Raw genomic sequence first — 16,790 nt, 5'->3', positions numbered from 1 at the left:
AAATAGACAATCTAATGAAATGACTCAAAGAGCTCGAAAAAGAAGAACAGACCAGCCCCAAACCCAGCAGAAGAAGTGAAATCAACAAGATCAAATCAGAACTAAACGAAATTGAAAACAGGAAAGCTATTCAGGAGATTAATAAAACAAAAAGTTGGTTCTTTGAAAAAATAAACAAAATTGACACGCCATTGGCTAAGCTAACGAAAAGCAGAAAAGAGAAATCTCTAATAAGCTCCATGAGGAACAAAAAAGGAGATATCACAAGTGATCCCAAAGAGATACAAGATATAATTTATGAATACTACAAAAATCTTTATGCACACAAACTGGAAAATGTGGAGGAAATGGACAAATTTCTAGAAACACACAGCCTCCCTAGGCTCAACCAGGAAGAAATAGATTCTCTGAACAGACCAATCTCAAGAGCTGAAATAGAAACAGCAATTAAAAATCTCCCTAGGCCGGGCGCGGTGGCTCACGCCTGTAATCCTAGCACTCTGGGAGGCCGAGGCGGGCGGATTGCTCAAGGTCAGGAGTTCAAAACCAGCCTGAGCGAGACCCCGTCTCTACCATAAAAATAGAAAGAAACTAATTGGCCAACTAATATATATAATATAAAAATCAGCTGGGCATGGTGGCTCGTGCCTGTAGTCCCAGCTACTCGGGAGGCTGAGGCAGGAGGATTGCTTGAGCCCAGGAGTTTGAGGTTGCTATGAGCTAGGCTGACGCCATGGCACTCACTCTAGCCTAGGCAAGAAAGCGAGACTCTGTCTCAAAAAAAAAAAAAAAAAAAAAAAAAAATCTCCCTAAAAAGAAAAGTCCCAGTCCAGATGGTTTCACACCCGAATTTTACCACACTTACAAAGAAGAACTAGTACCTATCTTGCAGAAACTATTCCACAACATCGAGAAGAACGGAAACCTCCCCGACACCTTTTATGAAGCGAATATGACTCTGATACCAAAACCAGGAAAGGATGCAACAAAAAAAGAAAACTATAGACCAATATCCCTAATGAATATAGTTGCAAAAATTTTCAACAAAATCTAGGCTAACCGAATCCAGACGCTTATCAAAAAAATAATCCATCACGCCCAAGTGGGCTTCATCCCAGGGATGCAGGGATGGTTCAACATACGTAAATCTATAAATGCAATTAACCACATTAATAGAAGCAAAAGCAAAGACCACATGATTCTTTCAATAGATGCAGAAAAAGCTTTTGACAAAATTCAACACCTATTCATGATACGAACACTTAATAAAATGGGCATAGAAGGGACATACGTAAAAATGTGCAAGTCATATATGACAGACCCATAGCCAACATCATACTGAATGGGGAAAAATTGAAAGCATTCCCACTTAGAACTGGAACCAGACAAGGCTGCCCACTATCTTCACTTCTATTCAACATAGTGCTGGAAGTCCTGGCTACAGCAATCAGACAGGAAAATGTAATTAAAGGTATCCAAATAGGGGCAGAAGAGATCAAACTTTCACTGTTTGCTGATGATATGATATTATATCTAGAAAACCCCAAAGATTCAACCAAGAAACTCCTGGAACTGATCAATGAATTTAGTAAAGTCTCAGGATACAAAATGAATACACAGAAATCAGAGTCATTTATATATGCCAACAACAATCAAATTGAGAACCAAATTAAAGACTCAATTCCCTTCACAATAGCAACAAAGAAATTAAAGTACCTAGGAATATACTTAACCAAGGAGGCAAAAGACCTCTACAGGGAGAACTATGAAACACTGAGGAAGGAAATAGCAGAGGATGTAAACAGATGGAAATCCATTCCATGCTCATGGATCGGCAGACTCAACATCATTAAAATGTCTATACTACTCAAAGTGATCTACAGATTCAATGCAATACCTATTAAAATCCCATCAGCATTCTTCACAGATATAGAAAAAATTATTTTATGCTTCGTATGGAAACAAAGAAGACCCCGAATATCAAAAGCAATTCTAGGCAACAAAAACAAAATGGGAGGTATTAATATGCCAGATTTCAAACTATACTATAAAGCTGTAGTAATTAAAACAATCTGGTATTGCCACAAAAATAGGAATATTGACCAGTGGAACAGATGTGAGAATCCTGATATAAAACCATCCTCATATAGCCATCTAATCTTTGACAAAGCAGACAAAAACATACGCTGGGGAAAAGAATCCCTTTCAATAAATGGTGCTGGGAAAACTGGATAGCCACCTGTAGAAGGCTAAAACAGGACCCACACCTTTCACCTCTCACAAAAACCAACTCACGCTGGATAACAGACTTAAACCTAAGGTATGAAACTATTAGAATTCTAGAGGAAAAAGTTGGAAACACTCTCCTAGACATCGGCCTAGGCAAAGAGTTTATGAAGAAATCCCCAAAGGCAATCACAGCAGCAACAAAAATAAAATCAATGGGACATGATCAAACTAAAAAGCTTCTGCACAACCAAAGAAATAGTCATGAAAGTAAATAGACAACCTACACAATGGGAGAAAATTTTTGCATCCTATGCATTTGATAAGGGGCTGATAACTAGAATATACTTAGAACTCACGAAAATCAGGAAGAAAAAATCAAATAATCCTATTAAAAAGTGGGCAAAGGACTTGAACAGAAACTTTTCTAAAGAAGACAGAAGAATGGCCAACAAACATATGACAAAATGCTCAACATCTCTAATCATCAGGGAAATGCAAATCAAAACCACAATGAGATATCACTTAACTCCAGTGAGAATGGCCTTTATCAAAAAGTCTCCAAACAATAAATGCTGGCGTGGATGCAGAGAGAGAGGAACAGTCCTACACTGCTGGTGGGACTGCAAACTAGTTCAACCTCTGTGGAAAGCAATATGGAGATACCTTAAAGCGATACAAGTGAATCTACCATTTGACCCAGCAATCCCATTACTGGGCATCTACCCAAAAGATCCTATGACACTCTACAAAAAAGACACCTGCACTCGAATGTTTATAGCAGCACAATTCATAATTGTAAGGCTGTGGAAACAGCCCAAGTGCCCATCAATCCAAGAATGGACTAATAAAATGTGGTATATATATACCATGGAGTACTATTCAGCTCTAAGAAACAATGGTGACATAGCACATCTTATATTTTCCTGGTTAGAGCTGGAACCCATACTATTAAGTGAAGTTTCCCAAGAATGGAAAAACAAGCACCACATATACTCACCAGCAAATTGGTATTAACTGAGAAGCATCTAAGTGGACACATAGGTACTACAGTAATAGGGTATTGGGCAGGTGGTAGGGGAGAGAGGCACGGCTATATACTTATATAATGAGTGAGATGTGCACCATCTGGGGGATGGTCATGCTGGAGACTCAGACTTGTGGGGGGAGGGGGGAAGGGGCATTTATTGAAACCTTGAAATCTGTACCCCCATAATATGCTGAAATAAAAAATAAAAAAGAACTAGGAAAAAAAAAAAAAAGAAAGGAAAAAAATCATTACTTGGTGATATCAAGGGTCTTAGGATTTTCCTGAAGACTTCCCCATACCAGTTTTCTCTCTGTCAGCACACACCCCTGGTCTTCAGTTTATAGTAAAAAAACCAGAGATGTCCTTTTTTTGACTTCAAGCTGTAAAGACAGATCAATATCAGAAGCCAGAGTAAGGTAATAGCAAGGGACTAGGTGAGAAAGTTTAAGCTTTGTTTTCAACAAAAGCATTTCCTGTGTGGAGCAAAAATGGTGATGCTTTGTAGAGAAAAACAATTTTTAAATATATGGAGGCATAATATTTATGAAAACATGAAATATTTAAAAGTGAGAAGATAAACATATTCCCTGTCTTAGTGCATTTGGGCTGAAATTGTTGAAGAAAAAAATTATTTGATGATAATTGTTAAACCATAGTAAGGAAGACTTTATTCAGGATTATGCAATAGGTAGGGACTATAGCAATGGGATTTTGCAGTGGAGAGAGACTGCACTCAACTCTAAGTACATAAATACAGCATAGGCAAGTAGAAATTTATAGCCAAGGAGTAGGGTAGGGGTCAGTGGATGGAAAATTACTAAGAGGGAATATCAAGGCTGGAGAGATTCTTGTTAAAGACAGGCCAGGGTGATCAGACATCACCTGTGGGATGGTAGAGGATGAGGAACCTGATCCAACATTGAGGCTGATCATGTATTAAGGGTGTTGGGGGTGGGGTTCTTGCTAAACTGACTTAGTAGGGTTCTTTACTAAAATTGGATTTTATAAGGAAATGCACAGAGGAGCCTGTGAGACAGTTTAGGAGCCTGACTAAAATTTGGCCAAGCAAAAAAATTGTCACTACAACAAAAATACCATAGACTGGGTGGCTTATAAACAATAGAAAGGTATTTCTCATAGTTTTGGAGGTTAGTATCATGATGCCAGCAGATTCTGTGACTGGTGAGGGTCCATTTTCTGGTTCATAAATAGCCATCTCTTCACTGTGTCCTCCCATGACAGAATGAGCAAGAGAGGTCTCTCCTCTTTTATATGGACACACTAATCCCATTCATGAGGTTTGAGCCCTTATGACCTAATCACACTGTACTTCCAAATACCATTGTGTTGGGGATTAGGTTTCAACATAAGAATTTTACTGGGCAAGGGGACACAAACATCCAATCTATAGCACTCCAGAGCAAAGATATAACCAACAACACTTATAATCAACAACTGAGTTGAGCTATTTTATTATTAGTCAGCTTGCTTAGTCCAGTTTTAGCGAGAATCCTGTTGAATCAGTTTAGTGACATCCCTCCACCCTTGGTATCTAATCACCTTCAATATCTGATCAAATTTCTCACACTTCACCTGGCCTGCCTTCAGCAAGAATCTCTCTTAACACGGATGTTTCCTCTTAGTAATTTTTCATCCACTGACCCCTACCCTGTTCTTTGGTTGTAAATCCCTAGTTGTCCTTGTATTCAGAGTTTAGTCCAATCTCTCTCCCCTACTGCAAATCCCCTGCTACAACAGACCTTCACTTTTTTTTTTTTCTTCCTTTTTTGGGGACAGGGTCTTGCTCTGTCCCGGGTTAGAGTACAGTGGCATGATCACAACTCACTGCAACCTCAAACTCCTGGGCTTAACCAGTCCTCCTGCCTCAGTCTCCAGGGTAGCTGGGGCTGCAGATGTGTGCCACCACACCCAGCTAATTTTTTCTATTTTTTGTAGAGATGGGGTCTTGCTTTTGCTTAGGCCGGTCTTGAACTCCTGGCCTCCAGTGATTCTCCTCCTCAGCCTCCCAAAGTGCAAGGATTATAGGTGTTAGCCACCACACCTGGCCCAGTGGCCCTTCTTAAATAAAGTCTTCCTTACTGTCTTTAACAAGTGTCATGAATAATATTTTCCTGAATACTACTCCCCACTCAATCTTTCAGCTCCAGGTGAACTGGACTTCTTTTTCCTGCCTTAACACCTTTGCATAGGCTGTTCATTTGTCTATGACTTTGTTCTCCTAGCTAACTACTATTATTCTTCAAACTAAACATAATTTTATTATATATATTTTACTATAATATTCCCTGAACCCCAAGGCTGGTTAGCACTCATGCTAGATATTCTATGGCACTCTTTCCTTTTTAACATTCTTCACATTTGTAATTTCTTTTTCATTGTAAATTCTTTAAAGACAAAGACAACATTGGCTTTGTTTGCTACTGTGTCCCCAATACCTACTATGAGTTGGCACACAGTAGGCCCTCAAATATTAGTTGAATACCTGAGTGAACACACACATACAAGACCAACAAATTTAAGCAAAAGAACAAAATAATGAAATTAGCTTAATTTTTATGTTCACTTCTAATTTTATTATGACATTGATATACAAATTAAAGATTGACTTAATATTTAATTTTTATCAACTGCAGATTTGGTGTCATTATATTAACCATAGCTTTTCAAAAGAAAGGTCTTCACACTTGACTAATGTGGTAAAATATTAACGATGGCACTGACTTTCTAGCTCATCAATATGCTAAAAGAGGATATGTTTACTTTTTTAAAAAAGTAATAAATCAAACCACAAGCCACAACATAATATTTTATGTGAGCTGGAAGCATCTTTTTCCCTCCAGCATCTATATTATCAAAGTTCCAGGGGGACAAAAAAAATCTTAGAAGACAAAAAAATGTAGCTTAAGCATTTTGCTTTCTTTTTGTGGAGCTTCTAGTTACTACTGGCATTTGTGAGAAATTAACAGTTGCTTTGGCTTTCAAAGCTTTTTTAAAGTATTTAAAAATGGACTGAAGGCTAGAGGAAGGGGCTAAGTTGTATTTTTCTGTGCCAGCAGAAACCGTAGGAAACTCCTTTTTCAAAACGGTAGCTTCAGGTTTATCCAAAGGCTTAGGACTTGTCACCCATTCCCGGCAGTGGTGCTTTATCCATGCTAATAATTGTACGTCACTTCCCAGCTGGTGTCCTACATGATGTTCAGAGTCAATAAGCGCAACAGCGTATACTTTGCTCATGACTTCCCACTTTCTACTAACAAGTAAGTCCATGAAAACCAAGCCTCCATAACCATGTACAATGAAGGCAACATCCTTGCCTTCAGTCTTTGAAATGAAGTAATCCCATATGTAAGCCATGTGTTCTTCAGGGGTGTTGCTGTATCTTTTTGGAATGCATTGGGGAGGATGCTTAAGAGAGAGAAAGCTCTCAGCTTGAGTCATTTTTTGGGAAGAGGACTCAATATTTTTATTTTGTGTTAAAGGCCCATTCCACTCTTTTTCTGTATTTAGGTCCATAAAACTGTCATTGGGGTTTAGCACAATTACATCATAATGTGCCTGCAATGCCATCTGAATACACGGTATCTGACTTCCATGTTGGAGACCATGATGTATTATTGCCTGCTGACTCCACTGACCAGCTCGGAAGACCCCGTGGTCTTGAAGAAGGACAAGAAGAACAGAATGATAATTTGTTAATGCTCTCTCACTCATGAAAAAGAAGCTTCTTGGTTCTTTATCAGCCTCTGGTGGGATATATACTTTTTGTAATTTGCACACTTTCTCCAAAAGCTCATAAATGTATTGTTCAAGCAAATGGCCAAGGGCTTGGTAGCGCTTGCTATTTCTCTCAAGGACATTTTTATAATAGTTAAAGACAAAAGGCCTTTGTGTCTCGGTGTGTCTCAATTCAGCATTGTCATTGAAGTCATATTTAAGTTCTTCTAGTAAGTCAGATTGTTCAATAAATTTTTGGAAGCTTAGCTCCTGAGTCATTGGTAGCCACTGAAAGTAAAAAACAGCAATAATGTATCAGTGTTAGAAAAAAGTAAAATAAAATTTTCAGTTTGCCAAATTCTTCCAGTGGGACATCATGCTAAATTAAGCACTTCAGGAAGACATTAACCTTTTAAACTTTTGTTTTTTGAGACAGAGTCTTGCTCTGTCACCCAGGCTAGAGTGCAGTGGCATCATCGTAGCTCACTGCAACTGCCAACTCTTGGGCTCAAGCAATCCTCCTGACTCAGCCTCCCTGGTAGCTGGGACTCTAGGCACCCACCACTGTGCTTGGCTAATTTTTTCTATTTTTAGTAAAAATGGGGTCCCACTCTTGCTCAGGCTGGTCTCCAACTCCTGACCTCCAGGGATCTTCACGCCTTGGCCTCCCAGAGAGCTAGGATTACAGGCATGAGCCACTGTACCTGGCCTATGGTAAAGACTTTAACTCAAAATAATTATGAATTATACAAAGTAGTGAGAGACAGAATATATGGAGGGACAATGGACAGATCATGCTATGATTTGGATATGATTTGTTTAGTCCTGCCAAATCTCATGTTGAAATTTGATCCCCAGTGTTGGAGGTGGGACTTCATGGAAAGTATCTGGGTTGTGAGCGTAGATCTCTCATGAGTGGCTTGGTGCCATTCTCACTGGAGAAGTGAGTTCTCACTCTTAGTTCCTGCAAGAACCAGTTGTTGAAAAGAGCCTAGTACCTCCTCTGCTCCCCGTTCTTCTCTCTTCTTTTCCTCTTCCTCTCTTGCCACGTGATCTCTACATGCTGGCTTGCCTTTACCTTCTGCCATGAATGCCAGCAGCTGGAAGCCCTCATCAGAAGCAGATGCTGATGCCACTTCTTATACAGCCTGCAAACCTGTGAGCCAAATAATCCTCTTTTCTTTATAAATTACCCAGGCTTTGGTATTTCTTTGTAGCAACACGAACAAACCAAGACAGACCACATATAAATATAGAGCTTTGATCCACACCTCCAGCAACCCTTCCCAGGACATTAATCCCTTATCTACAATAAACCCAGGAAGTCACCCTGGCATAAGTTGGACTGTCAGGAAGCCATATTTTTATCTCTAGTGACAATCTGGAAGACTAACCAATAATTTCTCTAATGATTGGCTCAAAATGGCCAGGACTTAATAACTGACAGCTTCTCTAATTTTTGTCATCACTTCTAACTTGGGACCGGGGAAAGCCAGATATGTACCCCTCACCAATCACATATGATTGCCCCTCCCTTTTAGTTAGCCCTCCTCGCTTCCCATGGCAACAGCTGGCAGTCAGGGAAAACCTGAAGTCTCTTTTTTCCACTCCCCTGACTGCCTTTGAGTCTCTGCTCAAATGCAAGGGATAATGGCTGAGTCTCTTTCTATAGCAAGCTCAGAATAAATAGGCTTTGCTTTCCTCATTTTGTTGGTCTTCATTTATTTCTACAGTAGACATTTAATACATTTTGCTGTTAAATAAATGGCAGAACAGTGTGGGTAAAATGTGAATCAGGCAGTATAGGTTATGATCAATTCATCTAATACCAGAAGATATGGTTATTCTGATATCTGAGAAGGAAAAAAATAGGTTGAATGAGAAGTTAATTTACACAGTTTCTGTGCGTAGAGCTTAAGGGGAAAAGAAAAGACTCTGAAAGATTAAGCGGCTTGCCCTAAAGGCAAATAAATATTGAAAGATGGTGTAAGATGGTGTAAGAGGCTGACTCTCAAATTCCCATTCTTAAATACACTAACATTCTCCCTTTCAGTGCAACTCAAACTGCCAGCAGGCCTAAGACAAAATTAAGTTTGCTTGTTCCGATTTCTTAACTGTTTTCTCACTTTCTGAATCTTATTCTCTGACTCCCATACTCAACTGGTACTTTATGAAGATTTTTAGTTGTCCAAAGCATCTATCTATTCTCTATTCCTTCCTGTTCCATTAAAAACTCGTATAATGTTGCTGATCTCAGGTGTTATTAGGTAGTTAATATATTTTTCCTAAAGTGTAAATGACTGGCTGACTTAACTATCCTTTAAAACGAGAAGCCACTGGAATTCGATCAATTTAGGTTTCAATCCTAGCTCCAAATTTCCAAGCTGAGTAACTTTCAGCAGGTTTCTTGTCTTCTGTGATTCATCTTCAATTCTAAGTTTTAGTTTAAGTTATCAAAAATAATTCTTGCTACTTTATATCCAGCTATGATGCTTTATCTTTCCTCTTCATAGCCTGTATTACCACCTCACACATAACTATTTGCATATTTTTTATCAGTCTTCTATCAGAAGAATTAAAGCTCTATGTGAAAAGGAACTTTAAGTCATGGCTGTACATTCAGTGCTTAGAACAGTGTCTGGCACATATTATATAATTTTTTAAATGAATAAATGCAAAATGGTGATAACGTCAATTACCTCACAAGGTTGTTATGAGAATTAAATGAACTAATGAATGTAAAAACCATTTTACATAATGTCTCACACATGGAAGTTTCTGGAAATTAGGATGATCTAATGATAGGAGATATGTGAAATAAAACTACATATATATTTCTTGTTCCTTTTTCTCTATATTATCTATGATTTTTATCCACATTAATAAATGTAATTCTATTTTATTCATTGTATCTGTTTATAGTGTTCTATTGCTTGAATGTGCTGTTATTTAACCATTTGCCTTTTGAGGAATATTTAGCTTGCTCCAATTTTCCACTATCACAAGCAAAGCTGCAATGAATATTCTTCTACATATATTTTTGTGTACATATTAAGAATTTCCCTAAGCAATATAGCTAGAAGTGAGATTTCTGGGTCATTTCCGCATTCTCCATTTTAACCAGACATTGCCAAATTGCTCTCCAAAAGGAAAGTCTATTTCATAATTTGGAATGAAAGAGGAGGTTTGCACAGAAAAGTAATCTCTCAAATCTAAAAATGTTGTGTTTATTCAGGTGCTGTGCTGTAAACTACCTTTTTCTGAACTAAAAATAAAGAGAAGGATACAGAATATTTAAAACTCAAATTAAGCAAAGAAAGTTGTTAGCTAAATATTTAGCTTTTTCTTCAAAGGATGAATAAACAAAATCAGTATTTTCTAGTAGCATCCTATTACTCTTTTTCTTTTCTTTTCTTTTTTTTTTGAGACAGAGTCTCTGTTGCCCAGGCTAGAGTGAGTGCCATGGCGTCAGCCTAGCTCACAGCAACCTCAAACTCCTGGGCTCAAGCAATCCTCCTGCCTCAGCCTCCCGAGTAGCTGGGACTACAGGCATGCGCCACCATGCCCGGCTAATTTTTTGTATATATATTAGTTGGCCAATTAATTTGTTTCTATTTATAGTAGAGACGGGTCTCGCTCTTGCTCAGGTTGGTTTCGAACTCCTGACCTTGAGCAATCCGCCCGCCTCGGCCTCCCAGAGTGCTAGGATTACAGGTGTGAGCCACCGCCCCCGGCTGTCTTTTTCATTTTTGTTAGGTGTTTGTGTCCCTAGTTTGTTGAGAGAGAATTCTCAGGAGGAAAGAATGGGAATTGGCAAAAAAAAAAATAAAAAAAAAAAAAAAAGAAAAAAGAAAAAAGAAAAGAAAAAATAGCACACAGGTATATAAAGGATTGGTAGACTTGGGGTGAATAGGATCAAGGTGGTATCTCATAGAAAAAGATAGACAATTCTTTAGAATTAATTGTAGTACATTGTGCTTGGCTAATATACTCCAACCTGTAATCGTCTCCTTGACAAGCTGTCCAACTGTCTGCCTAGTGTATCTACTGGATGTCAAATAGCCATCTCAAATTTAACATGTTTAAGACATTCCCTTCAATCTACTCCTGCCAGTTTCTCCTACCTTAGTAATGAGAACTTCATTCTTTCACTTGGCTCATGCTGTAAACTTCTCTTCTCTTCCACACCCCACATGCAATCAATCAGCAAATCTATGGGTTCTGTTATTTGAAAGATATCTATAATCTAATCATCTATTCCCTCTACTTTGACCACCCGAGAACAAGTCACCATCAACTCTCACCTTCATTAATAGTCTACTATTTAGTCTCTGCATAAGCTTGTCTCCCTCTAGTCTGTTTCCCACATAGCAGTCAGAATGATCCTTTCAAAACATCTGAATTGGATGTTACATCCTTGCTCAACATTTTTAATGGTAATATGTTTGTTGAATTCCTGTTTCTGGTCTGGCATGTAAAAATCTTGGAAGTTGCTACTGAGTCTTAACAAGAAATAAAAAGCTGAACAAACCTAAGCAACTCTTTTTAGATCTGAAAGAAAAGTGAGCTTACTGGGCAAACCACTGCCTCCAAAACTACAGAGACTGACAGGTGAATGCAGAGAATCAAAATTTCTCAGAGCAGAAACAAGGAACTGAAACATCCAATAGAACCAGTGCCCAGATAGGGACCTGAACTATATAATTAGCAACTTACTGGAGCTCTGTATGGACAAGTCTGGGGAACAAAAACTCTAGGGGATCCATTCCCCATCCCCTTCTTTTGTGAGTTTTACCTCTTAGAGCTCTAACAGGTCCACAGGTCCTCACGCTAACCATCTATGCCGCTGGCAGTGCGTAGGGAAAAGGAACCATTTTGAAATACATCAGAGCATTTTGTTCTTCTTAACAAGGCCTGTCCTCAGGAGAAACTATTTAACCAAAGCCTAATCTGCTGGAGTTTTGTAAGAGCCTAACTAACCGGGGGAAGTGGGGGGGATACCTAACTCCAATCCACACTAGCCATCTTGTCCCACCTAAGGGGAGTTGGGAGAAACTGAGAAGGATGTGTGAAGTTCACGGTCTAGAGAAGCAGGCTCACTAAAATTCTAAATGGTCTCCCCTCTCACTCAAAATAAAAGCCTAAATCCTTACCATGGCCTACAAGGTCCCACAAAGCGCTTAGCTCTCCAATGTCATTTCCTTCAATTCTCTTGCTTGCTTACTTATCTGGTTACGTGATCTGGTTCTTAGCTTTCTCAGGTGTCATTTCCTACCACTCTCTTGCTAACTTCACCATAGGCACACCTGGTTTCTTTGCCATCAACTTGTGAACGAGCTTCTCTTTAAGGGTATTCATCCTTGCTATGCCCACAGTCTGGAACACTCTGCTCCTAGATAACTATGGGGCTTCACTGCCTTCAAGTTTCTGCCCACGTGTTATCAGAGTGACTATCTCTTAGCATTTTATCTGAAAAGGCAACTCTCTCCCTTTCTCTTATCCTTCCCTACTTTTTTTTTTTTAGCACTATGTTTGCTTATTGTCTACTTCCCGCCATTAGAATGTTAAGTTTCATGACAGCAGAGATAGGGACTTTGTTTTGCTCACTACTGTATCTCTAGTTATTGGGTAGTGCCTACTGCACAGTAGACACTTAAATATTGTTAGAATTTTATGTTTATGCCAATAGCATAAGAAAGTAAAGAGCACTTTAAAAGTTCTCTAGCTATATGCATAAGAGAAACATGCACACAAAGCTTATGAAAAATTGTAGAGGCTTCTATAATTCTAAAGTTAATATCAGAGGTTTATGAAATATTCTTAGAGAATATCCTACACATCTCTATATATTTGTTTTCCCTTTGCAAATGAAGATGATATATCTCTCAATCAAATAAAAAATGGTTCATTAAAATAGAATCCAACTGTTTCTATGCTTAATTTTCCAAAGAATGGGTTGGAATAAGATAGGGTAGAAGAGGAAAAATAAGTTTTTACTTAACACTCATGAGTTCTTATTTGGGATGAACCCCCGTAACAAAAGAAAGATTAACAAGAGAAAAGCAAACAAGTTTATTAATGCATGCAGTGCACATCATGTGGGAGAAACTTCAATGAAAAGTAATTCAAAACAGTGGCTTAGACTCTGGCTCATACAGCATTATCAATAAAGAACAATAAATCTGGCCGGGCGTGGTGGCTCATGCCTGTAATCCTAGCACTCTGGGAGGCTGAGGCAGGTGGATCGCTCAAAGTCAGGAGTTCGAGACCAGTTTGAACAAGAGTGAGACTCCCATCTCTACTGAAAAAATAGAAATTATCTAGACAACTAAAAATATACATAGAAAAAATTAGCCAGGCATGGTGGCACATGCCTGTAGTCCCAGGTACTTGGGAGGCTAAGGCAGTAGGATTGCTTGAGCCCAGGAGTTTGAAGTTGCTGTGAACTAGGCTGATGCCATGGCACTCTAGCCATAGCAACAGAGCCAGACTTTGTCTCAAAAAAAAAAAAAAAAAAAAAAAAGAACAATAAATCTGTGGAGAAATGTAAGGATAAAGCAAAGAGTTTTAGGTTTCTAAGTGTGGGAAACAGTGGGAATGTAAATATTAAACATATGGTAGAAAATTAATGGAGTAGGGTTTGTTGACAGATTCCTCTGGTGCTCTCTCTGGGTGAGTAAGAGTCTAGAGTTGTCTCCAGTAAAAGAGAATTTAGGCAGAAAAGACCCAGGAGAAGGAGTTTCCTTCCATTTGTTGCTGCTTAATTGCTTTCAGCTCAAAAATAATTTTCATGAGGCTGGGTGAGGTGACTGACACCTCTAATAACAGCACTTCAGGAGGCTGAGGTGGGAGGATCCCTTGAGCCCATGGGTTCGAGACCAGCTTGAACAACATAGTAAAAAAATTAGCTGGGTATGGTGATGTGCACCTGTAGTTCCAGCTACTTGGGCGGCTGAGATAGGAGGATTACTTGAACCCAGGAATTTGAGGTGGTAGTCAGAGATGATGACACCACCCCCCCAGCCTCTGCAACAAGGCAAGACCTTGTCTCAAAAAAACCAAAAATAATAATTTTATGTCAGAGAGGCATATTTTGGGGTGACATATTCTGGTTTCCTTAATAGCTTACCTTCAAAAATAAGATTGTTAGAGCTGAAAGGGACCTTATTGATATTCTTAGCTAATATGTTTATTTTATAAATGGAGAAGAAGTTAAGGCTTTCAAAGGTAAAGTGACATGCCCAAAGTAACTAAGGCAGCTCTAGGGGCCTGATAGAAGATTAATGATTTAAAATACAATGATACAATAAAATACAAATAAATAAAATACAAAAATGATACAATAAAATACAAAATACCAATGATTTAAAAATACATAGTATTAGACCTTTTATTTCATTCATTCACTAAAAATTTAGTGGAGCCGTTTGGTAGGCATTTGGTTTTCTATATTAAGTAGCCCAGTCATTTGACACAGATTGAAATTAAAAAAAAAGAATAGCATCCACTCATTAGAATTTGAAATTAGGCCTTTCTAGTAACCTGGGTTAGGTGGTAACAAAGCTGTTATATTTTGTGCTAAGTTATTTTTTAAAATTAAAAAAAATTGTAAAATATATATAACATATCTCCCTGGATATAGCACCAGAAACAAAATATATATATATAACATAAAATTTGCCATTTTAACCATTTTTAAGTGTGCAGTTCAGTGGCATTAAATTCATTTACACTGTTATGCAACCATCATTGACATTCATCCACAGAACATTTTTCATCTTATAAAACTGTAACTGTACACCCATTAAACAATAACTTCCCATTTCTCCCTCACCCCAGGCCCTGGTAAACGCCATTCTACCACCATTTATTGATATGAATCTGACTACTCTAGATTAGGTGTGAATATCTTTAAGATGAGAGTGTGTGGGGCACTAGAATCATAGATGCAAATAATTTTAATTGGCATATTTTAATTTTTAAGGAGCCCCTTTCCTCTCTAGGATCATATAGTTGTTATAGTTAATATTTCATATTTTCACAGGTGATTAGTAAGCTTCTATAAAAAAATAATTTTATGACCTGAGAAGTTAGGGGCTAATTTTACCCTGGTTACATACCAATGTCCTATTACAGTAATTATAATCCTTTGTTACATTTGAGAAAAAAGCCCTTTTATGTATCCCATGCCACTAAGAAGAACAGAATGAAGGATGCTTTACTCAGAAAATTTAAAAATATCTAATGATACTTTTTTTTACAGTAATCATGTTTTCATATATTTTCATATTTAGAAAAACAAAACAAAAAACTCCTAGAAAATATATTTTAAAGAAAGAATACTGTTTTGGTACAAAAGCAGCACTACATTTCTTATCCTAACATAGGATGTAATGATGTAGATTTTTAGAAAAATAATTATGCCTGTACTACAACTCCATTTAGTAAATTATAGAAAATAGGGGTCTTAAAATAATATATGTAGAAGTTTCAAAAAAAGAGGAAACTACATAGTGTTCCTACCCACTGTTTACCTTTCCCCAGGAAAGACTAAGGAAGCTATATTTAATACACTTGAGGCAAAGACATATAGGAAACAGAATATCAGATATAGAAAAAAACAGATGCCATCAAATGTTGAGTTTCTCAAACTTAAGTATGCAACAGAATCTTCTGGGAAGATTCTGGGAATCTTCTGGGAAAGTTTTTTTCTTCTTTTTCTTTTTATTAACAAATAGTTTAGTGAAATATTATAAAGAGAAACATTCTTGTAACTACCCCAGGCTGCTTTTGGCAGCCATCCCAAAAGTACTTCCGAGCACCCTATCACTCCCTCCAAAGTAAGCACTCTCCTGACTTTCATAGCTATGAAAATGAATAAAAGGCTAAAAGAGGGAATAGTGGTAAGGGCCTGAACTCTGCAATGGTATAGGCATCCTTTAAAAAAATATGTCTGTATATAAATATAACCAGCCATTTTTCCCTAGCATGCTTTCCTATAATCACTTACGACTCAAGAGTCACATAGCTTAGGGTCATGAAGATTCTTAGCTTTCTTCATTTCTCCCATAGATAACATTATCCCTATGAAACCTAAGGCTGGGCTTTGAGATATCTTCCAAACCCTACATTTTGATTTTTTTTTTTTTTTTTTTTTTGCTGTGTGATCGGTATCTGAGTAAACCCTACATTTTGGTAGACCAACTGACCCAACCAGGCCAGTGGCCAAAGGAATCAACTCAGCTGGTCTTGCCACCTGGGAACTGACTCAGCATAAGAAGACAATATCTGCATCCTGATCCTGTGAGTTCATCCCCAGCCAATCAGCAGACACAATTGCTTAGCCCTTTGCCTGCTAAACTATCCTTAAAAACCCTTTCTCTCAAATTCTTGGGGTGATGAATTTGAGAAATTCCTCATCTCCTCGAACGGTGCCTATGATATTAAATTATTTGTCTGCTATAACTCCTGTTGTCTCAGTATATTGGCTTCCTCTCTTTTTTTTTGGAGGGGGCGGGGGACAGAGTCTTGCTCTGTCACCCAGGCTAGAGTGCCGTACAGTCAGCCTGGCTCACAGCAACCCCAAACTCTTGGGCTTTAATGATCCACCTGCCTCAGCCTCCTCAGTAGCTGGGACTACAAGCCCACACCACCACACCCAACTAAATTTTTTTCTATTTTCAGTAGAGCCTGGGTCTCACTCTTGCTCAGGTGGGGCTTGAACTCCTGACCTCAAGCAATCCTTCCAACTTAGCCTCCCAGAGTGCTAGGATTACAAGCATGCACCCGGGCCCCCCAG

General features: G+C 38.3%; 1 protein-coding gene across 1 annotated transcript; it reads right to left on the bottom strand.

Annotated features, from left to right (window-relative positions):
• Positions 1-6,178: 6,178 nt before the first annotated feature.
• LOC105879428 (putative protein ARB2BP) lies at positions 6,179-8,079 on the bottom strand. The gene is made up of 2 exons (XM_012779654.2): positions 7,990-8,079; positions 6,179-7,279 (listed from the first exon to the last, which is right to left on the bottom strand). Exons 1-2 carry the CDS (start codon positions 8,077-8,079, stop codon positions 6,179-6,181), a joined length of 1,191 nt encoding a protein of 396 aa, XP_012635108.2.
• Positions 8,080-16,790: the final 8,711 nt, after the last annotated feature.

Source organism: Microcebus murinus, chromosome 1 (genome assembly GCF_040939455.1).
Source record: "Microcebus murinus isolate Inina chromosome 1, M.murinus_Inina_mat1.0, whole genome shotgun sequence".
In the NCBI taxonomy this organism is placed as follows: Eukaryota; Metazoa; Chordata; class Mammalia; order Primates; family Cheirogaleidae; genus Microcebus; species Microcebus murinus.
Note: the sequence above shows the minus strand (reverse complement) of the source record. Positions and strands in the feature narration are given on the sequence as shown.